The sequence below is a fragment of the Rhinopithecus bieti genome, unplaced genomic scaffold, assembly GCF_001698545.2.
Source record: "Rhinopithecus bieti isolate Rb0 unplaced genomic scaffold, ASM169854v2 scaffold_50384, whole genome shotgun sequence".
NCBI lineage: Eukaryota > Metazoa > Chordata > Mammalia > Primates > Cercopithecidae > Rhinopithecus > Rhinopithecus bieti.
In genome coordinates, this window is record NW_016820218.1 from 39,901 (window position 1) to 66,510 (window position 26,610).

At 36.8% G+C, this 26,610-nt stretch overlaps 1 protein-coding gene across 1 annotated transcript in view; it reads right to left on the minus strand.

Moving 5' to 3' along the window:
* Nucleotides 1-780: 780 nt before the first annotated feature.
* Nucleotides 781-26,610, minus strand: part of LOC108520324 (translation initiation factor IF-2-like) — a gene marked incomplete at its 3' end in the record, with an annotated part of 276,227 nt that continues 250,397 nt past the window's right edge. The window contains exon 3 of the mRNA XM_017859657.1: nucleotides 781-895. Coding sequence (XP_017715146.1) covers nucleotides 781-895 — 115 coding nt within the window. The remainder of the gene's footprint in view (nucleotides 896-26,610) is intronic.

Sequence of the window (26,610 nt, forward strand, 5' to 3'; positions counted from 1 at the left end):
CTGGCAGCAGGAGTCACCCCAAACTCAGCCTCCTTTGGAACTGAGGGCTCTCAGGGCCCTCAACATATCCACCTCCTGCAGTGCTCACATTCAAAATGCGCAAAGGATGCTACACAGCCTATCTGGGGTCTATCCTTGGTCCTGCCTCTATCCTGGGTTCAAGGAATCCCTCATGTGGCCTGTCTTAGTTCATCAGGAGATTGCCTTGGGATTTGGAATCCGGGAACTTAACAGCATTTGCCTTGTTTTATGCCTTGTTTAATCCTTCATCATGACCTACGAAATGTGTTTAACCCACCATGAGACTACTGCCAGATCTGACCAGGCCTCAAAAGATCCCTTGTTAGGAATCTCTGAAGTTTTGGAGAGAGATTAGTCCTGGGTCCTGCAATGTGAACAGATTCAACTGAACAAATGTATGTAGCAAAAAGAATTTCAGGTCTACCAAAAGGTAAGTTCTGACATGGCTTCAAATGTATGCCTCACTTATGTAGCCAATTATGTCAGTAATTACACATGATGTAGAGTCTAATTTATCAGCAGTTTGATAGGGACTTTGCTGTCTGGGTTAGGAATAAGTCAGAGTTTTGGAACTTGCATCAAAACGTCTTCCACCATGGTCATGGGAGTCAAGTAATGCGTCAAACTGTGTCTTTGAATTCAAGCTTCTAAAAATTATATTCTAGTTAATTTTTTATAACTCAAGCAATCACATGGAAAACAAAGTTTGTCATAAACACATAAAAAAGCTTCTAGGTGATATTGCTCTTACGCTCTTACCTCCTCGATCTCGAGCAGCTAAACTTTGACCCCTTCTTAATGTAATGTCCAGCTGGTACATTCCGGGATCAGCGAAGGGGACTTCTGCATTACTGGTTCCAGCAGTGTTTATTTTCTGGAAAACACAAAATATAAAAAATATTAAATTTATTATATCTGTTCTATTTTTTCCAAAGGGGGACCATATGTAGCTTAACCCAAATTATAAGAGTCAATAAAATAAATAATCTTCTGATTTCATACAGTCTCATAATCACCCAGTTCTCTGAAGGTTTTGAAATTTATGAAATTCTCTAGACTCAAAATAAAAACATGGCAGTTACAGAAATGTCCTGTTTTAACTCAGATTACGGATAACAAATGGAATATAAAAACGTTTCCCATGGAAGTCTCCACACAATTCAACTAAGAAATATGAACATAGAAATACTGTCTGAAGTGAAAACATAATCAATGATGAGTGGAGAACAAGAACAAGAGCAGTTGACTTCTACCTAACCGGAAATTAAAATTAAAATGATTTATTCAAGTGACAGTTGACTCATTTATCTGTGCAGAAAAGCTCATACCTATGAATTAAGCACTTCTGCTTCAGCCCCAACGTAAAATATAATTATATAGAAATAAATTCACCTAGCATTTTGGCAATATTTGCAAGAAATATATTCTCAATGGGGCTAAATTTCTAGTGCTGCTTTCTACGGAATAAAAGTGCCTAAGCCATTCCTAGATCTAAAAATATTTATGAGGCTGCCTCTATAGAATTTATTTTTAGCAACAATATACTCTTAATAATTTACTAGGCATTGAATTACAAGAGGAATAACTATATTAAAACAACACAAATGAAACATGTAGTAAAATTCTTCAGGTCATATTTTAGTCTCTGTCATTCTGTATACAATAGGAAAGCTTTTCTTTGTGTGTTTGGGATTCATTTAAATTCTTACAATTTTTTTTTTTCTGATTCAAAAGGAACTGTCCTTTTGTCTTAGAATACGCATGGATGAGGTAAAATAACAGACAGCAGTCTTTTAATTCCATAATTCACATAAAATGAAACAATAAAGCAGCATTTAAACAATCTTTAAGGTGTATAATTCACATACCCGACATTTGCTCATTAAAGTAGCATTCAAGGCAAATAGCTTTGCTGTTGGAGCAATTATTATTTAAAACAAGAGGCAGCACAGCTTGATTGATAACCTGAACTCATTGTCTCTCCTCTGGTAACAATAAAAAATAATTCACTTCACCTTCTCATGATATCCTTGTTTCTATAAATGATCCCTTAGTCACTCAGCCTATAAATCGCTGAGTCATCTTTGACTTCTTCATTTGATTCCCACCCACATCCAAATAGTTGTCAAATCCCCCCACTCCATTTCTGTAAGACATCTCCCAATTGTCTTTTTCTTTTAATTCCTATTACCACTCATTTGGATCAGGCCTTTGAACAACAAAGGAGTAAAAAGTAAAATGATTGTCTTGCTCTTCCCTTACCCATCTGATTGTGGCCACCAGTGACAACAATTTGGGAAATATTTTTCACACTTTTGAAAGTCTTATGAAAACATATACACATACATACAGCTTTGTTTTTTTGTGGCTGGGCTTTCAGTTTTCCCTAGTTTTAAACAAAGAGAGTATTGCATTTTGTCTATTATGAACAACTTCTAGAAAAACATCATGGGTACTTTTCTAGTCAATACATATACATATACCTTTCCCTTTAAAATGTTCTAGCTTTATTGAGCCACAGTTGACAAAATTATATGATTTTCTGATATACAACATGATGATTCAATATACATATGTTTTGGGCAGTGATTACCACAATCAAGTTAGTTAACATCTCTCACTTCACTTGTTTACCCTTTTGTTTTATTTTGTTTTGTTTTGTTTTGTGGTGAAGACATTGAAGCGAATTTCAAGTATACAATTCAGTATTCTTAACCATTCTTTGCCATTTCCATTTTGATAAGGTTATTTCTAGTAATGGACAAACATTATTTTGTAAAGTGACTTTATATTCTGTCACTTTTCAAGTCATATTTTGGGTTGTCTGTGTATAGAAATCATATTGTCTGTATATAATGCCTTTTTGACTCTTATTTTCTAATATTTCAATTGCTTATTTTTAAATCTTATTATGTTATCTTCCAAAGACTGTTAAAAAATGGTGAAAGCCATGAACATTTCTGAATTAGATTTGATTATAATGTGCATGCCTTTTAGTATTTCACAATTTAACATGACATTTATGAAGCTTAGGCTTTTTCTACTCTTAATTTATTTGGGCTTAAAAAAAGCACAGTTGAATTTTATCAATAGATTTTCAGCATACGTTAATAAGATCATACAGAATTTTTGTTGATAGATTTTTCTAACATTCAATCATCTGCATATTTCCGGAGTAGACTCTACTTGGCCCTGTGAATTTGTTCACTCTAATGTGCAATCATGATTATGTTCAAAACTATCTATCATACTTGAGTATATCTGTACTTCTTAGGAAGGCATTCATAGCTCCCATGATACATTAGGTTGGTGCAAAAGCAATTGTGGTTTCTGCCACTACTTTCAATGCAATTACTTTTGCACCAACCTAACTCAAGCCTATCATTATAAACTGAGCCTTCACTTCTCTTCAACAAATTCTGGACGATTTTTACTTAACGGAATAGAATTTACACTTTAAAACTTGTATCTTCATTCTTTACTCTTGACCAGGGCTGCCTTCCCTTCTTGTTTCCCTTGTCTTCCTACCCAGTCTTCAAGGACCATTTCACTAGCACTTTATATCTTTCTTTTCCATTACCACATTCTATCTCAAATGTCATATTTGTCATTTTAAATTATAAACCTTTAAAATCAGGGAATAGAGTATTTAAGCTTCAAATTGAAAATGAATTATGCTGGAGGCTACAAGGATAGAAAGATGTCTTTACCAGCACCTGATCCAGCTGAGTAGAAACATCAATGGGGATCTAAATAAAGTTGGCGAATCCATGGGCAGTTTGTTCTCTCTCTTCTCCTACAGTCATGTAATCCATCCAATTTGCTTTGGCACCCTGCTTGAGGAACCCAGGTATACCCTTAGAATCCTTCTCAATACAGTGCTCCAGGCAGCCATTACCAATTGATAAAAATTAGCACTTAAAATCAACCCTGTCCACTCAGGAGCTGTAATAAAAGACTGACTGTAATATACTGGAGGTATGAAGTCATTGGGAGAGAAGGACAGTGGATCAATTATGATGGGAGAAGACTCTCAGGAGGCCTTATAAAGATAACCATGGAGCAGGGTCTGAAAATATGTGTAGGACTTTGACAAGTGAAGATTTGGAAGGAGGGAGCATCAGGAAAAATCAACACAAGCCCAATGGTAAGCAGTCACCAAAAAGCGCATCACTAGATTGCATGAGAAATAAGGTGGAAAGGAAGACTGGTGTACAGCGAGGCCCAGCTAAGGAGGTTTCAGTCTGTAGGCAACGTCAAACCATCACAGGCTTCTGAAGACAGAAACAATAGAACCAGGCTCCAGGGAACACACACTTACTGCCTTACATGTTTTATGCTGTGGGCCAAATGCTTAGATTTTAGGGATGAACAAAAAACTCTGGCCTTTTCCCTTTGTAAGAGGGATGAGAGTAGAGAAATCCCGTGGATCTAGAAATTATTTAAAAGGATTTACAACTGTTCAGTTTAAGTCATTTTAAGTCTTAAACTGTTCAGTTTAAGAGCCTGATCTGACCAGTGGTAACAAAAACAAAAGATGGATTTGAGAGATTGAGGAGATTCGATCAACTGAATTTGCCAACTGACAAGATGTGGGAGATGTGGGAAACAGTGGGCGAGTCACACAGAAGTTTGAGCTGTGCTCCTGGGAGGATGGTAACACCCATAGTAGACAGCAGAAATGAGAGGAGAAGCAACTCCAGGCCACCACTGTGTCAGCTCCAGGGATCACCCAACTCCATCAAAGAACATCAAGAACTTTAGAGGATCTCGAGAGACATCTCCTCTCAGGCTCACTATAATGGTTCCAAGAAGAAAATCAGCAGGCTGATTATGGAGGGATGCTAGAAACAAATGTGTATTTTTTATTGTAAAATATCTTTTAAAAAGTGTTCATGAAGCTTCCAAACATAAAGCTATCTTAGGAAATATGTATCTGAAGTGCTAGGCTCACATATTTTAAAATCTCTAAAACAAACTTTTTTCACCTCTGAGATTTTAAATATCCTGAATGATATATCTAAGTTGTCTGCTCTCGTGGTCTGCTTTTTATGACCAAGAAAATGGTTCTTTCACAGAATTGAACAGCTGTAAGAAGTTAATGATCTGTGCAGCTATTTTTAGGGCCCGTCTTCCTGCTAACCTGTAAGCTCCATATAGGCAGAAGCCGTGCTTGTTTTGTTCACAGGTGTATCCCTCCAAATCCCTGGCACTTAGCAGAGTTCCTGGCAAGGAGTAGGTGCTTAGTACATGTTTTTAAATGAATGAGCTAAGACATTAATAACTGATAAGAGCTTAATTTTTAAAACTCTTCCCAGGAGCGTTTGCATTTTCAGAGGTCAATTAGAGAAAGAGTAGCAATGAAAGAAATGATTATCAAATGGAGGAATCCTAGGTGGGAGGAATTATGGGCAGGAAGGCCAATTGGGCATTCAGGGAGTCCTTTATGTTTAACCTCTCCTTATTCTTCATTTATTATTTCAATGTGGTTTATTATGCCAGACCTTTAAATGCCAGACACCTTTGATAAGAGGTCTAGAACACGAAACTTTAAAATTTTGTAGGTTTAAATGCTACCTCCCTAATGAAGTCTTTTATACTACTCAAATAAAAGTTAACCTCTCTTCTCTCTGCTAGCCCATTCTTTTCTTTTCCTGCTTCTCTAGACTGGATTTCTTAAAGCCAAATGATGCATCATATAAACATTTAGATATTCAAGACATAAACTGGAGGGAACACCAGGTGCTCTCTGGAATTAATCTCTCTTCTTTAATTGCTGTAATTTAGCTATTTCCTAGTATTCTACTTTTGAACATCTGTTGCAGAAAATACAGACTGGGTAAACCAATGTGTACTTCAAATCTCTTCAACCTTTAGATTCTGTGTAGTAAAGAGGCTGAAAAGGTAAAAACTACATTTCCTTGTTGTCTTTACAGCTAGGATCGTCCCATGTGGTGTAGGTTCTGCTAAGAAAATGCACTTATATACTACGACAAATGCAGATAGAGGTGAACATTATGAAAAAGAAGTGGTATGCAAGGAGAACTAATTTTCTGGTAGTGTGGTATAGGTTCTTCTAGGGAAGCTATGGTGAAATTTAGTATCCTGTTCTTGGTATCATGAATGCCACACAACAGGCAGCAGTGACAAAGGCATTGCCACTTTAATGTGATTGGCATTTTCCCCAACAGTATTTCAATAACTAATCCTGGTCTTCTGGCCCTGCCTTTCCATTTACATCATCTGGTGTGGATTCGTGTTCTGCCACTAAAAACCCTCCTTGAATCAATGATTGATAGTAGGAGTGGTTGCAGGCAAGAGACAACGAGGCAAGTGGTCATCTGGCCTGGTTTATCAGATTAACATCAGAGGATGAGAGACACTAAAATGTCACGAGATGGTGAAACAGCTACTTAGTCTCCTACCAATAAAGAGCCATTTTAAAGTCAAGTCTTTGATGAATCCAGTGATTGCTTTGACAGAACATTATGAAGGGTATAGGCAATGGGGAGGGCTGCCTTTTTCTAACAGCCCTAAATTTAAAAGAGGAATAAATGATAAACTCAAAATTATATGTATTTTATTTTGAATTGACAACAACTGTATATATATATATGGATACATTTGGATGTTTTGTTACATGTATACATTTCAGAAGGAGAAAATCAGGCTAATTAACACATCCATTACCTCCAATATTTATCATTTGTTTTGGTGGAAATATATAAAATTCTCTCATTTTGAAATATTTTGAAAATCACAATGCATTATTATTAGCTATCGTCATCATGCTGTGGAATAGATCACCAGAATGTATTCCTCCTGTCTAACTGAAACTTTGTATCCTTTGGTCAACATCTCCTGTTTCCACATCTATCTCTCCTTCTTCCCATCCCTGCAACCTCTGGTAACCACGATTCTATTCTCTACTTCTATGAGTTTAAGTTTTCTATATTCCACATATGAGGAGATCATGTATTTGTCTCTCTGTGTCTGGCTTATTCCACTTAGCCTGGGTTCCCAACCCCCAGGCCACACAGCAGGAGGTGAGCAGTAGACAAGTCAGAGAAACTTCATCAGTAATTTACAGCTGCTCCCCATCACTCACATTACTCCCTGAGCCCCGCCTCCTGTCAGATCAGCAGTGGCATTAGATTCTCATAGGAGCACAAACCCTATTGTGAACTGTGCATGTGAGGGATCTAGGTTGTGTGCTCCTTATGAGAATCTAATGCCTGATGTCCCCAGGTGGGACCATCTAGTTGCAGGAAAACAAGCTCAGGGCTCCCACTGATTCCACATTGTGGTGAGTTGTTTAATTATTTCATTATATATTATAATGTAATAATAATCAAAATAAAGTACACAATAAATGTAAGGCACTTGAATGGTCCCAAACAACCTCCCCACTCCCTGGTCTGTGGAAAAATTGTCTTCTACGAAACTGGTCCCTGGTGCCAAAAAGGTTGAGGATGGCTGCACTTAGTATAGTGTCCTCCAGGTTCATCCACATTGTTGCAAATGACAGAATTTCCTGCTTTTTAAAGGATGAATAGTATTTCATTGTGTATATATTCCACATTTTAATCCATTCATCTGTTAATGGGTATTTTGGGCATTTTCATATCTTGGTTTCTGTGAATAATGCTGCAATGAACATGGGAATGTAGTCATCTCTTTCAGATATTGGTTTCAATTCCATTGGATACATATCCAGATGTGGGATTGCTGGATTATGTAGTAATTCTATTTTTAGTTTTCTGAGGAAATGCCATACTGTTTTGCAAAGTGGCTACGCTAATTTATAATACGGCAGTGTACAAGGTTTCTCTTTTACTCACATCCTTGTTGATACTTAACTTTCATATTTTTCATAGTAGCCAACCTAACAGGTGTTAGGTGATATCTTATTGTGGTTTTATATTTGCACTTCACTGATGGCTACACATATTGAGGGTTTTTTTTCATATATCTGTTGGCTATTTGCATATCTTCTTTTGATAAATGTCTATTCAGGTCCTTTGCCCCCCCCTTTTTTTTAGTAGGGTTATTTATTTTCATGTTATTGAGTAGTTTGAATTCTTCATCTATGTTGGACACTAGTCCCTTATTGGATGTATGGTTTGCGAATATTTTGTCCTAATCTATGGATGGTCTTTTCCCTGTTAGTTGTTTTCTTTGTTGTGTAGAAGCTTTTCAATTTGATGCAATCCCATTTATCTATTTTTGCTTTTGTTGTCTGTGCTTTTGGGGTCTTATCAAATAAATCACTTCCAAGACCAATGTCACAGAGCTTTCCTTGAATTTTTTCTCCTGGTAGTTTTACAACTTCAGGTCTTATGCTTAAGTCTTTAATCCATTTTGAGTTGATTCTTGTATAAAGAGTGAAATAGGAGTCTAAAAAGGATATGGCATATCAATAAATGTGGCTCACCATATTCACAGAATCAAGGCCAAAAACCACCTTATAATCTCATACATGAAAAGCATTTGATAAAATTCAACATTCTTTTATGATAAAAGCTCTCAACAAATTAGCTACATAAGGATTGTTTCTCAACCCAGTAAACATCATATATGACAAGTCCATAGCTAACATCATGCTCAACATTGAAAAGTTGAAGGCTTTTCCTCTAAGATCAGAAACAAGACAAGGATACCCACTTTCAACACTCCTATTCTACATAGTACTAGAAGTCCTAGCCAAGGCAATTAGGCAAGAGAAAGGAATGAAAGGCATTCAAATACAGACACACACACACACACACACACACACACACACACACACACACAGACACACACACCCCTAAAAGCCACCCCAAACTGTTAGAATTGATAATGGAATTCATTAAAGTTGCAGGAGACAAAATCAGCTTACAAAAACCAGTGGTATTTCTATGTGCCAACAACAAACTATCTGAAAAAGAAATTAAGAAAACAATCCCATTTACAATATCATAAAAAATACTTAGGAGTAGATTAATCAAGAAGCTGAAAGATCTGTATATTGAAAACTATAAAACATTGATGAAAGATATTGGAGATGACACACAAGAAAGGAAGGATCGTTCATATTCATGGATTAGGAGAATTAGTATTGTTAAAATGTCCATACTAATCAATGGGATCTACAGATTCAACGCAATCTCTATCAAAATTCCAATGACGTTATTCACAGAAATAGAATAAATAATCTAAAATTTGTATGAAGCCATAGACAACCCTGAAGGACCAAAGCCATCTTCAGTGAAAAGAACAAAGCTGAAGGCATCACACTATCAGATTTCAAAATCGATTACAAAGTGATAGTAATCAGTACAGCAAGGTACTGACATAAAAATGGACATATTAACAAATGAAATAAAACAAAGAGCCCAGAAATAAACCCATACATTTATGATCAATTGAGTTTTGATAGAGGTGTCAAGAATACACAATGGAGAAAGTACAGTCTCTTCAATAAATGGTGTTGGAAAAACTATATATCCACCTGTAGACAAAGGAAAAAAGCTCAAATTTTAAAATTCAGAGTTCTAGGTACAGTTTGAAGATTAAGAAGTATCTATGGTAATAATCGAAAGTTTGGGGGCGAAAACCCAAAATCAGATGCAAAGTGTGAAGTTTTAAGTTGTAGATTATAACACAGGATAAATTCACAGCCTTATCAGGTCACTAATGGGAAAGTCAGAAAAAATCATGGAAGAGTAGTTAATGACCACAGCATTCACATCTTCTATCTGAGCAAGCCACCATTTTTGCAGAAGGCCTTCCTGTCTTGCTTGAACTGGAGTCATTGTCATTACCATACATGGTGATGCCAAATTTCCTTATGCTCTTTCCCTCATTTTAGATAGACTGGTGGCTCCGGCTGGACTTCAGGAACCCTGAGGGCAGGACCCAGCCTGATATCAATTTTTTTTTTTTCCCCAACAGCCCCTCAAGTAATTTCAATATGCAGCCTAGCTTAATCCTTGTGTCAATTATAGAAGCAAGTCTTCGTGAAAACTATGCACAAAGATTTTCTAGACTTTTCTTATTTATATCATGAAACATCTGGGTAATATGTATGGGAATCAACAGAAGGGTCCCAGTGACTTTAGGCTCTGCTGCTTGGGAGGTCTTTTTACGTAAATAAAGAGAGCTTCCACCAGAAGATATAAAGGTGCTGGTAAAATGAAAGTTGGGAATGTCTCCCTACCTTTTTAGATTTTCATTACAGGAAAAAATAAAGGAGTTACTCTGTTAGCTGGCATGGTTGATTCTTTAAACTTTTAATTTTAATTTTAATTTTGTGGGTACATAGTAGGTGTATATATTTATGAGTTTCATTAGATATTTAGATACAAACATGCAATGCATTATAATTTCATCAGGTTAAATGGGATATTAATCACCTCAAGCATTTACCCTTTGTGTTACAAACAATCCAATTAATTACATAGCTTTAGTTACTTTACAATGTACAATTAAATTATTTTTTACTGCAGTCACCCTGTTGTGCTAGCAAATTCTAGTCTTATTCATTCTTTCTAACTACTTTTTGTACCCATTAACCCTCCCTTCTTCCCCTCAATCCCCAACTACCCTTCCCACTCTCTGGTAACCAATCTACTGTCTATCTCCATTGTTTTAATTTTTAGCTCCCATAAAGAAGTGGAACATGCAAAGTTTATCTTTCTGTGCCAAAGTTATTTCACGTAACAAAATGATCTCCAGTTCCCTCCATTTTGTTGAGTCCAGCCCCGGCTGGACTTCAGGAACTCTGAGGGTAGGACCCAACCTGGTATCAATTTTTTTTTTCCCAACAGTCCCTCAAGTAATTTCAATATGCAGCCTGAAATTGAATATGAAATTCAATTTCAATACGTAGCTTGATCCTTGTGCCAATTATAGAAGCAAGTCTTTGTGAAAACTATGCACAAAGATTTTCCAGGCTTTTCTTATTTATATCATAAAACAGAATCTCATTCTTATTATCAATAAAAAGCAGGAGGGTTATTGTAGCACTGTACAGTGGGGGAGGAGTATGCCTGGCTTCCAGGAAATTTCCTGGTGTGCTCTTAGTATTAGCATGCCAAGTGGATTGTAGATTGGTTACATTATTCCAAAAATGTTTTATACACTCAGGCCATGATCACTGCAGATCTAACTTTGTCTGTCAATAAAGCCCACTTAAAGTTAAAACTTCATGACAGATATTAAATTTTTGACTTTTAAAATTTAGCAATGTTGTCAAAGATATCATTGAAGATTTCTACTTAGTCATGATCAGTTTCTACGTAGTCATCTCTCCTACTTTCTATGATACTGAAAACGTGTACAGTGAAATCTCCATTAAGTGGAAATCAAAGTTTTTTAAAACCTAATTTTTAAAAACAGAACTCAAAAGCCACAGAGATATTCAAAGTTCAATGATGCTCAAGTATCTATTTGTCAAGGAAACACTATGATTAGCTGGAAGTCAACTGATTAAGTGACTTTAAAGACCTCACACAGAATAGGACAAGTTATGGCAAATAATGGGCACACCCCACTATGTATGTCAGCCATGGTGTCTAATTTACAGCCCCAACAGAAAGAAAAGCTTATGCTTGGTTCCAAGAAAATGCAACTCCCTTGCCCCTTGCTCATAGCTGATTAGACATGAGCTAGGTGTCTAAACTAAGGGCAGACAGTGAGCAGGCTGGCTGGTGCTAGGTTGTTATTTAGCAGAGAGAATTAGTAGGCAAAGATGATTTGAATGAATTTCAGAGAGAAGAAAATGTTAACAATGGCTGCTAAGCTGAAGAGTCATAATAAAGAAGTTGGAGAGGTCATAAGGCCACGCGTAACCTCATGTCAGGAAACAGATGCTATAATTAAGCAGAAGTATGGGTAGAAAACTACATACAGTAGAGGGTGGAGTGTGACATTGTAACAGACCAAGCAACCAAAGCACAGTAATGACAATATTGGACAGGAGAGTGAAGATCTATGAGCTTTCACTGCTGAAAGCCTGAAGTACGTCTGGGAGCTGAGGGTCCACTGCTCCGTACTCTTGGATGTCTCTGTGGTTCCTGTTGACCTTCTTACCTCATCTGGCCTTCTTTGAGACAGCTTCAGTGAGTCCTTGGCCCTTACAACAGAATGGAATAAGAAAAGAACGAGACTGAGCAAAAGAAGCCAAGGATCAAGAGAGCAGCCAGTTAACACAGGAAATCCACAAGTGTCAGAATACAGTAACATAGAGAAAGTGAGCTGCAGAGAGAGGCTGCAGACAGAAATCACTTCATCCACCTTCTTCCTCCACAGTTCTGTGTGATGTTCATGTACAGCACCCGTGAGGTACTAGCTCATCACTCAAAGGCCAAATAAGGTTAATGCTCTGCAGCTACTAAGTGAGGAAAAACTTCATGTTTTTTTAAATGAATATTTCAACAAGAATTGGGAGAAAGTCTACGTTAGGGTGACCATGTAACTGATCATTCAAAATGGGATACTTTGGAGAGTGAAAAAGAGTGCTATTAATAATGATATGGTGTAAACAGGTAGAAACAAAACTGTCCCAGGTAAACTAGAATGCATGGTTATAGTGGTAAGTTAGCCCTCAGCTTACCAGAAAGCAGAAAAGTCCAATCCCCTGGTCATATCAAAGCTTTACTATACTTTGTTTTTGAACTGAATTACAACCCTAGGTTTAATTCTGGGGTTTTGGTTTCCCAGTGGCCCAAACTAAACAAAATGGGCCAATAAATACTCAGACCCAATAAATGGCAACACTTACTGCTGTTTTAAAAAGTATGAAATTCAGTGCTCCCAGAATGTCTTTTCTGGGACTCCCACAACACTGATTAATCACCCGTGGATTGTCTGCTAAACTGACTGCTCTGTGTGGCATTGCTTCATTATCACTAATAACCTTTCTGCCTACACATACAGTATATGAAATAACCTGAGCCAAAGCAATTAAAATTCTCTTTTCTTAAGTCTTATGTAGATGGACCACTCTCTTCTTAAATTAGACCATGTAAGCAGACTTTGTGTTGCAAGATACAAATTTTGTTGAAGAAAGCACAGGTGAGATAGCAATTATTTAACTTCAGCCAAAAATACTATCCTCTCTGGTATTTGTTTTCTAATCTTTAACATAGGTAATAGATATCTCATAAACACTGTTGTGATTACGAGATAAAATATGTAGGCTGGGCACAGTGGCTCATGCCTGTAATCCCAGCATTTTGGGAGACCAAGCTGGGCAGATCGTGAGGTTAGGAGTTTCAGACCAGCCTGACCAACATGGTGAAACCCCGTCTCTACCAAAAATACAAAAATTAGCCAGGTGTGGTGGCACGCACCTGTTATCCCAGGTATTCAGGAGGCTGAGGCAGGAGAATTGCTTGATCCTGGAGGCGGAGGTTGTAGTGAGCAGAGATCATGCCACTGCACTCCGGCCTGGGCAACAGAGCAAGACTCCATCTCAAAAATAAATAAATAAATAAAAAATGTAAAAGTGTTTTGTAACTGTAAGAAATTGTTCAAATATAAGTGGTTATTTAGAGGCAGGTGATGAGGAGATCTATTATAAGATAGAGGAAATATTACAGGACTCAGAGCACAAAAACATGGACACAAAGCCTAGTTATGGTATTAAATTGCTGTGAGACATAGGGAAACATTTTTGAGCTCTAGAAGTCTCATTTTCCATTTCTTTTAAAAAAAAATCCTTGTGAATTTTCTTTTCTCAAGATGACTGACCAGAGACATTGGATACTAGTTCTCCTCAGAAAGATCAAAGTGACTGTGAATGGACAAGTTCCAAATGGGAAAGTGAGGGAAGGGAGCCAGGACCTCTTGGAGAACCTATGGGAAGAAGCTGGGGCACAAACAAGGAAAGCAACAAGAATCTGGCACAGATTGACTCCCAAGGAACTCAGACCCCATGGAAAGGCTTGGGGAGAGTGCTTCTCTGCTCCTCTCACCTCTCTGACAATCTCCTGACAGCCAGACCGTTGGGGAACCCCTCTGACCTTGTGACTCAGGGCAATGCTATCTGTGGTGATTTGGGAACCTCCTGGAGACAGAGAACTTGGTGGCCAGTTGGCACAAGAATGCTTGCACTCCCCTCAGCTTTGAACTTAGATATCAGGTGCCATACTGATTGTGCACTTGTGGTGCCACTGCCTTGCATGTGGTTTCTCTGCCCTTGAGTTACTCCACCACCGAATCCTCCACAAATATACACCACAACCTGCTCCGACATTAGCAAGCACAGCTTACATGAAGAGCAGGGTCCAACTCCCACTCCCTACACAGAGAGGCAGCGTTCTAGCAATGGAGGACAGATAAGTTGCAGAGTTGCCTGATCTGGCCTGGGGAAGAGGTTCTCACCTGAGCCCATTTTGGTGGTAGCCCTCAGAGGCGTATATCCATGGCCTGCACCTGCACTGCAGTGGGGAACCAAAGGACAAAGTCTCTGTGAACTGGAAGTCATGAACCCTGCAACAGGGAAGGGATAGGGAAGCAGATCACATTCCTGTTGGCTCAAGATGAGGAGCTGATGCATGCTCCACTACCTTTCCCCAAGACTTCAGTGCACCACAACACAATCTCTTCCTGCCAATACCCCTTCAGGGTGGGTGTTTCCACTCAACATCAGCCTACCTAACATCAAGTCAGCTCCTACTCTTAACTGCTATATACTGGACTGAAGCCTGAACTGCACCACCAAACACAAAACCTGCTACCAGTGAGCTTAGTACTAGTCTATGAGATAAACTTCCTGAAACTCCACACTTTCAGCCCCACAGAAGGTCATATGTTGACTCATGCATATAATATACCAGTACAACAAGCAGCATCTGAAAAGCCACAGCACAGAAGCTATATACAACGAAGAGACACATACAGAGCCTTAGCTCTCTGCAAGTATCCAGAAAAGAAGTCAATTGATCATATGCAACATACACCACAGTCAAACCCTCAAGGGAAAGATGATATTTTAAAAGTCTCATACAAATGATGGCAAATTCAAAAGTAAGAAGCAAAAGAAGGAATTAGCACAAAAACTCCGGCAGTACAAAAAGCCAGAAAGTCTTGATACTTCTAAAGGATTACTCTCATTCTCTAGCAATGGATCCTAACCAAATTAAATACTTTGAAAAAACAGATAAAGAACTCAAAATGTAGGTTGCAAGGAAACTCAGTGATATCCTATAGAAAGTAGAAGTCCAACACAAAGAAGCCAGAAAACAATTCAGGATATGAAAAACAAGATAGCTACATTAAAAAAAAATAGAACTCTAGAATAGAAAAATTCACTAAAGACATGCTTTAACAATAGACTAACCAAGCAAATAATGAATTTCAGAGTTTGAAGATCAGTCTTTCAAATTATCTGAGTCAGACAAAAATTTTAAAAAGGTTTTTTAATGAACAAAGCTTTCAAGAAATATGAGATTATGTAAAGAAAACAAATCTATGACTTAATGGCAGTCTGAGAGAAAAAATGTAGGAACTCAGGGCCGGGCGCAGTGGCTCGGCCACTGCCTGTAATTCCCAGCACTTTGGAAGCGAAGCGGCTGTGGATCACAAGGGTCCAGGAGATTGGAGAGCCATCCTGGCTAAACACGGTGGAAACCTGCATCGTCTACTAAAGAATACAAAAAAATTAGCCCAGGGCATGGGGGGGGCATGCCTAGGAGGTCGCCAGCTACTTAGGACGGCTGAGGGCAGTGAGGAATGCAGTGAACCTGGAGCGGAGGTTTGCAGTGGGAGCCGAGATTGCACCACTGCACTCCAGGCCTGGTGCAAAGCAAGACTCGCTCTCAAAAAAAAAAAAAAAAAAAAAAAAAAAAGAAAAAAAAAAAAAAAAAAGGAAGAGAAAAGAAAAGAAAAAGAAAAAAAGAAAAGAAAAAAGAAAGAAAAGAAAAAAGAAAAAAAGTAGGAACTCAGAAAACTTATTTAAGGGACTAGTTCAAGAAAATTTTCCTAACCTTGCTAGAGAGGTCAACATCCAGATACAGGAAATTCAGAGAACACCTGTGAGACACTATACAAGATAACCACCTCCAAGACATAGAGTTGCCTGATTTTCCAAGGTCAACATGAAAGAAAAAATCTTAAAGGAAGCGAGAGAAAAGAGCCAAATTACCTATAAAGGAAATCCCATCAAATTAACAGTGGACTTCTCAGTAGAAACCTTACAAGCCAGAAGAGATTGGAGGCATGCTTTTAGCTTTAAGAGAAAAATGCCAGCCAAGAATTTCATGTCCTGCTAAATAAATTAAGTTTCCTAAACAAAGGAGAAATAAAGTCTTTTTCAGATGAGCAAACACTAAGGGAATTCATCACCACAAGACCAGTCCTACAAGAAATGGTCAAGGAGTTCTAAACATGGAAAGAAAGAATGATACATGCTATCATAAAAACACACTTAAGCACAAAGCTCAGCTAACAATACTATGACAGGAACAAAATCTCATATGTTAACATTAACCTTGAACATAAACAGCCTAAATGCTCCACTAAACAGACGTAGAGTGGCCAATGGGACAACAGCAACAAACATCCAATCTTTTGTTGCTTTTAAGAGCACATCTTATGGGGAATGACATCCACAGGCTCAAAGTAAAGGGAAAATGAAGGATCCAGCACACAAATGGAAAACCGTAAAGAATTGTGGTTGCTATTCTTGTATCAGATAAAACAGACTTTAAATCAACAACAGTAAAAAGGACAAATAAGGGCATTATATAATGACAAAAGATTCCTCCAACAAGAAGACTTAACTATCCCGAATATATATGCACTCAATGTCGGAGCACTCAGATTTATAAAACAAATACTGCTAGACCTAAGAAAAGAGATAGCCAGCCATACAATAATAGTAGGGGGCTTCAACTCTCTACTGACAGCACTAGACAGATCATTGAGGCAGAAAACTAACAAAGAAACTCTGGACTTAAATTGAACTTTTGACCAAATGGATCCACCAGACATCTACAGAATAATCTACCCAACAACCACAGGATATACATTCTCTCTATGCATGGAACATTTTAAAAATTGACCACATGCTTGGTCATAAAGCAAGTCTCAATAAATTCGATATAGTTGAAATCATATCAAGCATCTTCTGGGACCACAGTGGCATTAAATTAGAAATCAATATCAAGAGGAACTCTCAGAACCACACAAGTACATGGAAACTAAAAAGTCTTGTTTCTGAAGAACTTTTGGGTAAACAACGAAGTTAAGATGGAAATAAATTTTTTTGAAACAAATTAAAATAGAGAGAAAACATACTCGAACCTCTGGAATACAGCAAAAGCAGTGGTAAGAGGTAAGTTCGTAGTGCTAAATGCCTACATCAGAAAGATACAAAGGTCTTCAATTAACAACTTAATATATGACACCCAAAACAAGCAAAACAAGAACAAACCAAACCTAAAGTTAGCAGAAGAAAAGAAATAACAAAGGTTAGAGCAGAACTAAATGAAATTTAGACCAAAAAATTATGCAAAGGATCAACAAAATGAACAGTTGGTTCTTCAAAAGGATAAACAGAATTGATAGACCAGTAGCTAGAGTAACCAAGAAAAAAAGAGAGAAAGTTCAAATAAGCACAATATCAAATGACCCAGGTGACATTACAACTGAGACTACAAAAGATCAAAAGGAATACAAAAGTTCCTCAGAGACTATTATGAACATTTCCATGTACACAAATTAGAAAATGTAGAGGAAATGGATAATTTCCTGGAAACACACAACCTTCCAAGATTGAACCAGGAAGATATTGAAATCCCTTACAAAACAATGAGTAACAAAATAGAATCAGGAATAAAAAATCTACCAACCAAATAAAAGTCCTGAACCAGACGAATTCTACCAGATGCTAAAAGGAGAGCTGATACTAGTTTTACTAAGACCATTCCAAAAAACTGACTACAAGGGATTTCTATCTAATTCATTCTATAAAACCAGTATCATCCTGATACCAAAATGTGGCAGGGACACAACAACAACAAAAAACTACAGGTCGATATCCCGAATGAACATAGACACAACACTGTCAATAAAATACTAGCAAGCCAAATCCAGCACCACCACAAAAGGTAATTCATCACAATCCATTTGGGTTTTATTTATGGGATGCAAAGATGGTTTCTACGTACACGAATCAATAAATGTGATTCATTACATAAACAGAATAAGAACCAAAAACCATATGATTATCTCAGTAGATGGAGAAAAAGCACGTGATAAAATCCAACATTTTTTTCATGATAAAAACTCTCAACAAACTAGGCATTGAAGAGACATACCTCAAAATAATAAATTTACGACAAACCCATAGCTAACATCACACTGAATGGGCACAGTTAGAAGCATCTCCCCTACAAACTGCAACAAGATGGATGTCCACTCTTACCACTCCTATTCAACATAGGAGTCCTAGCCAGAGCAATCAGGCAACAGAAAGAAATAAAAAGTACCCAAGTAGGAAAAAAAGGAAGCCAAATTATCTCTATTCACTGACAATGTGATCCTATAGCTAGAAAGTCCTAAAGATTCTGGCAGAAGGTTCCTATACCTGATAAATTAATCTAGTAAAGTTTCAGGATAGAAGATCAATGTACACAAGTCAGTAGCATTTCTATACATTAATAATATTCAAGCTGGGAACTCAATTAAGAATTCAATCCCATTTACAATAACCACACACAAAAAAACTAAAATACCTAGGAATACATTTAACCAAAGAGGTAAAAGATCCCTACAAGGAGAACTACAAAACACTGTTGAAAGAATTCATAGATGATATAAATGAATGGAAAAACATTCCATGCTCATGACTTGGAAGAACCAATATCATTAAAATGACCATGCTGCCCAAAGCAATCTATAGATTCAACACAATTCCTATCAAATTACCAATGTCATTTTTCATGGAATTAGAAAAAAAATTCTAAAATGTAAATGGAACCAAAAAGAGCCTGAATATCCAAAGCAATCCTAAGTAAAAAGCACAAAGCTGGAAGTATCACATTATATGACTTCCATCTACACTACGAGGCTGTAATAACCAAAGTAGCATGGCACTGCTGCAAAAATAGACACATAGATCAATGTAACAGAATAGAGAACCCCAGAAATAAAGCCACACACCCACAACCAACTGATCTTCAAAAACTTCAACAAAATAAACGATGGGGAAAGAACACTCTATTTGATAAATAGTGCTGGGAAAACTGGCTAGCCACATGCAGAAGAATGAAACTAGACCCTTATCTCTCATCATACATAAAAATTTATTTAAGATGGATTAAAGACTAAAATGGAAAACCTCAAACTAGAAAAATCCTAGAAGAAACCCTAGGAAAATCTCTTCTGGATATTGAATTATGCAAAGAATTTAAGGTGAAGACTTCAAAAGCAAATGCAACAGGAACAAAAAATAGACAAATGGGACTTAAGCTAAAGAGCTTCTGTACAGCAAAATAAACAGTCAACAGAGTAGACAGACAACCTGTGGAATGGGAGAAAATATTTGCAATTTATGCATCCAACAAAAGACTAATATCCAGACTCTATGAGGAACTTTAAAAAGTCAACAAGAAAATATAAATAACTCCTTTAAAAAGTGGGCAAAAGACATGAACAGATACTTCTCAAAGGAAGATATACAAATGACCAATAACCATTTGAAAAATGCTCAACATCACTAATCATCAAAGATGCAAATTAAAATCACAATGAGATGCCATCTCACACCAGTCAGAATATTATTAAAAGGTCAAAAAATAACAGATGTTGGCAAAGACATGGAGAAAAGGGAACACTCACACACTGTTGGTGGGAATATAAATTAGTACAATCTCTATGGAAAACAGTATACAAATTTCTCAAAGAACGAAAAATAAAGCTTCCATTTGACCTAACAATCTTACTACTGGCCATCTACCCAAAGGAAAAAAATTATACATTAAAAAAACTCTGCATTCATATGTTTATCACAGCACTGTTTACAATAGCAAAGGCATGGAATCAACCTAAGTGTCCATCAGCAGTGATGTGGATAAGGAAAATGTGTACATATACTACACAGGATACTATGCACTCTTAAAAAGAATGAAACCATGTTCTTTGCAGCAACATGGATGCAACTAGAGGCAATTATCTTAAGTGAACTAATGAAGAAACAGAAAACCACATACCACATGTTCTCACTTATAAGTGGGAGCGATATAATAGCTACACATGGTCATGTAGATGGGAACAATAGATAACAGGAACTCCAAAAATATATAGGAAGAAAGGGGAGTGAGGGCTGAAAAACTACCTATTGGGTACTATGTTCACTATTTGGATGATAGGTTCACTAGAAGCCCAAACACCAGTATTATACAATACAATCATGTAATAAACCTGCACATGTATCTCTTGAATGTATAATTTTTAAATATATATATATACTTGTGAAAATGTAAAGAAATAACGTAATCGAAAGTGTTTACAAAAGAGTTAAGTGATTTACAAAGTAGGTTCTTCCTGCTTTTTTTCAAATCATATATTATGCATATAGTACTGCTAATGTTCATTAATGGTTAATCAGATATTAGAAAGAAGATAACAGATTATGCTTGGGTTAACTCTTAGGCTTTTAGTACTCTTGTATTGCTTAATGACTGTTATCTTTCCTATTTTACCAAAATAATATTTATTGGACCTGCGAACAAGATAGATTTTATTTGTATTAACTCATCTGACCTTTTGTCTTTTTGTGAGTTCCCAAACATACTGTTTCTCCCCAAAGAAATTCAAATGTCATGAAAAAGTGCATAGCTACCAGTGAGTAAAACAACTCTGAGAGGGATAGGCTTATCAGAAATAGGCATACTGCACTAACTTGTTAACTGCTGTTACCTCCTTTGCCATAAATGCTTCTGTTAACAAATGTTTCAGTAGATTAAGACCAGTTCTATTTCCAAAATTTGGTCAATATATATGGAAAAATATTTTATTTAATACTTGAATTTTTGAGATTATAACAATCTCAAGGAGGGAAGCTTGTGTAGCAGATGCTTTGCTTGATGCTAAACATTTGGGATTTTGCTGAAGAATCCTTCTACTGCTTCTACGGATTTATGTCTACAAAACTGGCAACCACAGATCCTCATCAGCTCTTATGAAACCAAAACAAAGAAGCTTCCTTATTAGACTTAACCACATATCTCTACTTCTTTTGGAATAACTCTATAGTGTTCCCCTTTTCCCTGTGGATTACAAATTGCTTTGTATCTGAGTTTCCTCATCAGAACCCTAATCTTTATTTCTAAGGTAACTTCAGGAAAAACCAAAGAACCAAAGGAATATTTTAGTGTTTTCTATCACATATCAACTTTATATAAATGTCCTATCAATCCTACCCATAAAATTAATTATGTATGTTTCAAAAAATGTAAAAATGTCTAGATAGAATGAATGTACTACTTCTTTTCTTCAAAAAAACCATGGGGATTATAGGTTTTCTGAACAGAAAATTAGCAAATCTTAGAAATCAATTTCCAACCTCACACACTCCTTCCCATATTCAAGGTTATCCTGCCCTCATCCAGCATTTCATTATTTCACTCATTCACTCACTCATTTTTGAATCCCATATTGGATACCCAGCACAAATTAATATTACAGAAAACACAGAAAGATGTTTGGATATACTCTTTGCCTTCAAAGACTATCATAGAAACAGTTTTGCATGTGAAGTTTAAATGCCAACATGGAAAAACATGACAACAGGAGTTTTACGGTAGTAAATGAGAAGTCCTCACCTCCTTCAACCTGCCTCTTCTTTTTGTTCTGAATTTGGGTTTGAAGCATCTTTTGGAATGTTCATACACCTAGACTAGAAAGCCCAACATCAATTACACCTGGACCCCCAAGGCGTAGCCATCAAGTCCTGTCAATTCTATTCTGGAAATGTTTCTTTAACTGTTCACTGAGACATTTAAAATGGTTCTTATGGAGCATTTTGAATGATGTGGGCAAATGCTTAGGAAAAAGCAATGAGGTGAAAAGTAGCATGCAAAACTGCATACATAATATTAACCATGTTAAATCTACCTATGCATTGCCAAAAAGACATGAAGGAAATATAACAACATGTTAACAAGAGCTATTATATAACAATGAAATCAAGGGCAATTTTATTTTCTTCATACTTTTTAGAAATTTTCCAATTTTCTGTAGATGTGTAGTATATATTGTTCTAATAATGTTAAGACTTTAAAACAAAAAATAACAATGGCCAGGTGCGGTGGCTAATGCCTATAATCCCAGCACTTTGGGAGGCCAAGACAGGTGGATCACCTGAGGTCAGGAGTTCGAGACCAGCCTGGCAAACACAGTGAAACCCCGTCTCTACTAAAAATACAGAAAATTAGCTGGGCATAGTGGCAGGTGCCTACAATCTCAGCTACTTGGGAGGCTGAGGCTGAGGAGAATCGCTTGAACCCAGGAGGCAGAGGTTGCAGTGAGCTGAGTTTGCGCCATTGCACTCCAGCCTGGGCAACAAGAGTGAAAGTGTCTCAAAACACAAAAACAAAAGCAAAAGCCAAACAACAACAACAACAACCTAGTTATTCTCTGCTGTTTCCATCCTTTGATGACCATATTAAAGATACTATGAATAGAGTTTCAGAAACTTGCTTTGATTCTACAAATACCATCATATGGGGCATAGCATGCCAATGTGCCATTCTCATTTACATATGAGTTTAAAACAAAACTCACGTGTATTTTATTCCTCAAACATTCGAACAATCTCATGGTCACAGGTGCACAGCTGTGGATGGAGTAGGATCTCATACACTCAACTGTGCAAATAGCAAGTTATTCCTTCCAGGTATAACTAAAGCATGAACATGGAATTAATCATGGAGCCTGGCACAAAGTATCCGTCAGTGAATATTGTGATTTGTTTTCATTATTTACCATTTTTGTAAATTCTGGTTGGAGAAGTTATTACAAAGTTTCCAAGAAACAAAATAAATAACATAGTATTGGATTACAACCCAAAGAATAAAATATATATCTATGATACTATACCAATATAAACAAATTATTTGAATACATAAATAAGTAAATGGGGAATAACAAACAAATCTATGGTGCAGAAGAATTCAAAATAATCGGTGTAGATGCTCCTCCTCAAGGAGAGAGAGCACCACTCCCCATCCTCAAGTGTGGGCTGTGTGTAATGATTTCCTTCCACAGGGTTCAGTGGATGGAGAGGAAAAGAATAACCAGAAAAACCTGACAAACTACGTCATGGAAGGTGTATTAGTGATGAATGAGCCTAACTCTCTTCACCACCCCTTTTCCCTTCCCCATTTCACAGATGAAAAAACTGAAGGTGATGTATTTAAGGGACACATGTAAACAGTGTTTACATTTAACCAAAATAATTCTCTAGTACTGCTGATAAAACCTTTTTAACTCCAGGTAGCTTTGAGAAAGATGTGGTCACCAGTGACCACACATTAGGCTGTAAGTCAAAAGGCTTGAGATTTTCTTTCAACACCTTCATAAAACTAACTTTACTGCCTAAGCAAATAACTTACCCACTTCGAGCCTCAATTCCTCATCTGTAGTAAAGAAGGCTAATCTATAATACTTCCACATTTCCTTCTTCCTTTCAAAAGAAAAGAAAGCAGGCTCTGGTAGATTATTATTATTTTTTCTCTTCAAATCCATCACTCAGTAGCTTGGGTTCTCACCCTTAAAATGGAGATAAAAATAGCACATACCTAACAGAATTTTTGTGAAGATTAAACAGAATAATACGTGTGAAACACTTAGTGTCCTATGGTAAAAATGACATATTTAGACCTTGCCTTTGTACTTTCAAAATGGCAGTCTAATTATAGATAAGAACCTAAATTTGATGGTTTGAAAGACAGATTAGTATCTAATTGAGACTTTAAGACACATTCATAAAGGAAGTGCTTTAAAGGAGAAAAGTTCTGGACAGTTGTTGAAAGTGGTTTTCAGGGATAAATATTGAGATTTCTTCATATTCGCAGCTCTTTAGAACTCTTCACCCATTAATTGAAATGCTCTCACCTGAGTGCAATTGTGTGAGAAAAGCATGTCATTAATTATTCATACTTACAGTGGGGAAAGGGGGTTGTGGACTGAGGCATAAATAATAATGATTAAAGAAGGCCAACAAATCAAAAATACATTTGTAACTCCTTTTGAAATATGCTTTTATGCTTGTTTCTGAGATTTAAAATTCTAAAATATCAGTACCACAGGACGAGTATTAATTTGATTTACTCAATAAACAAGTCTGTGATAGAGAAAGGTGTTTCACGAGGGTTTTCCATACATAAAAAACATCTATTGAATTAATAAATGTGAAAGCAGGATCTGCTATAGATAAAATGTAAGTCCCAGAAATTATCAAAAGTTGACTGTAGAAACTAAGCAAATATAATGCAAATAAATGCTTAGCTTATTCAGTTAACTGATATTAAGTATTCCAAAGACATCGCTAGAACAAAATGAACAGGAGTTTATGAGTCTTCTCAGTACTGCTTGCAAAAAAAAAAAAAAAAAAGAAAGAAAGAAACAGAAAAAAAAAGATCTAAACTGCCAGAACTTGAGGACTATCACATGAGTAGACAACATTAGGTGTCACTGCTAATTTTTTAAAACTTCTTCATAACAGCATTAAACAGCTACTGTAAGATTGTCAAATGTTTCTTAGTAACCAGTATTCACTGTGGGAGCTTCATCTAATTAATTATAGAAAAATATACAATTCATCTTGGCATGTGAGGTCCCCCCCTACCTGCTGAAATTGTTCTGCTTCTAACAGAAATTTTAAAGAAGGCTGGGCACGATGGCTCATGCCTGTAATCTCAGCACTTTGGGAGGCCATGGTGGGCAGATCACCTGAGGTCAGGAGTTCCAGACAAGCCTGGCCATCATGGTGAAACCCTGTCTCTACTAAATATATGAAAAAATTAGCCAGGCATGGTGGTTCACACTTGTAATTCCAGATACTTGAGAGGCTAAGACACTAGAATCACTTGAATCTGGGAGCAGAACATTGCAGCGAGCTGAGATTGTGCCACTGCACTCCAGCCTTGGAGACATAGTATGACTCTGTCTCAGGAGAAAAAAAAAAAAAGAAATTTTAAAGACGAGTTTTTGGGCTAAGTGCTTCCTGAGCCCACCCAAGGACACAGATAACTTCCAGATAACTGCCTGGGAAGTAAACAGCCCTCTTGACAGTGCCTGGATAAAATGAACAAGGTGGTGACATGTACTGGTTACTTTCCTATCATGTGTTTCTGTCTTTCCATGTCCAAACAGCCCCCAGTCTCCTCTTCATAACTGATGTGGTTGTGGGGAAGCTGGCTTGCCCCTTAGCTCAAGGGGTAGAAAATAGCACAAAGATCAAGCCAATCTAACCCCCTGACCACAGTGACTGATTCAGGGTTGGGTATGTGACCTAAGCTCTTTCAATCAGGGTAAATCTTGGGACTTGGTTGAGAATGCTGGAACACAAGGGCTCAATCTTTCTTCCTGGTTGAGAATGAGAAAACATGTAGGTAGCTGTGGGAGCTGGCAGCCATCTTGGGTTTAAGAATGGGGTAATTTAGAAGGCTAATAATGATGGAGGCTGGGTGGAGAGACATAAGTACACTAGATTCTTGTGACTTTTGGTTGAACCATTGAGTTAACCTCTGGATTTTCTGGTTATAAGAGCCAATTTATTTCCTTTATAATTTAAGTCAGTTTGAGTTTTTTTTTTTTTTTTTGTTACTTGGAACCCAAAGCATCCCAATTATGAATTAGCTAACATTGATGGAACACAAATTTTGTCTGATTTGTTTTACACAGCAAACCTAAGAAATAATTATGTTTATCATACCATTTTACAGATGTGGAAACTGAACATTAGAGAGGTTGTATAACTTCCTTCAGCTGGGAAATAGTGACATGAGATTCAAACTATTCTGTCTAATGCCAAAAACCCATGCTCTAAAAGAAAGAAAAGCAAGCAAGCAAGCAAGCAAGCGAGAAAGTAAATTAGATACCTGAAACTATATGGTAATTTTAACTTGTCAGCCCTAATTATATAATTTCACTTAGCTATAAGTTCATATCAAAAAGAAAGAGTTGGTTGTAGTCAAGGAAAAAGTACTTTAAATGTTTAATATCAAAAGTTTTTAAATCATCAATCTAGAACCTTTCTCATGAGAAAGATATGTTTCCTTGTGTTCAATTACTTACTTGAAGTAATTTGGCAGGCATTTTTTGGCTTCTAATCAAATGTCTTTGGTATAATTAACTAAAACTAATTAGCTGGATAGTATTTTAGGATACAGGCCTTGTTCAATGTATATAAAAATTGGGGGTTTATAATTAGTAAATAGAATATAATCATATATACTGCCTTTATATCAGTTCATGTAGTATGGAAATAGCTTTCTCCATCCCAGAAGTTGTAGGAAAAATATTCCCTAAGGAAGTAGTATATTTTAATTGTAAAAAATGTTTTATTATTCCAAAGATTAACATATACTCCATTTT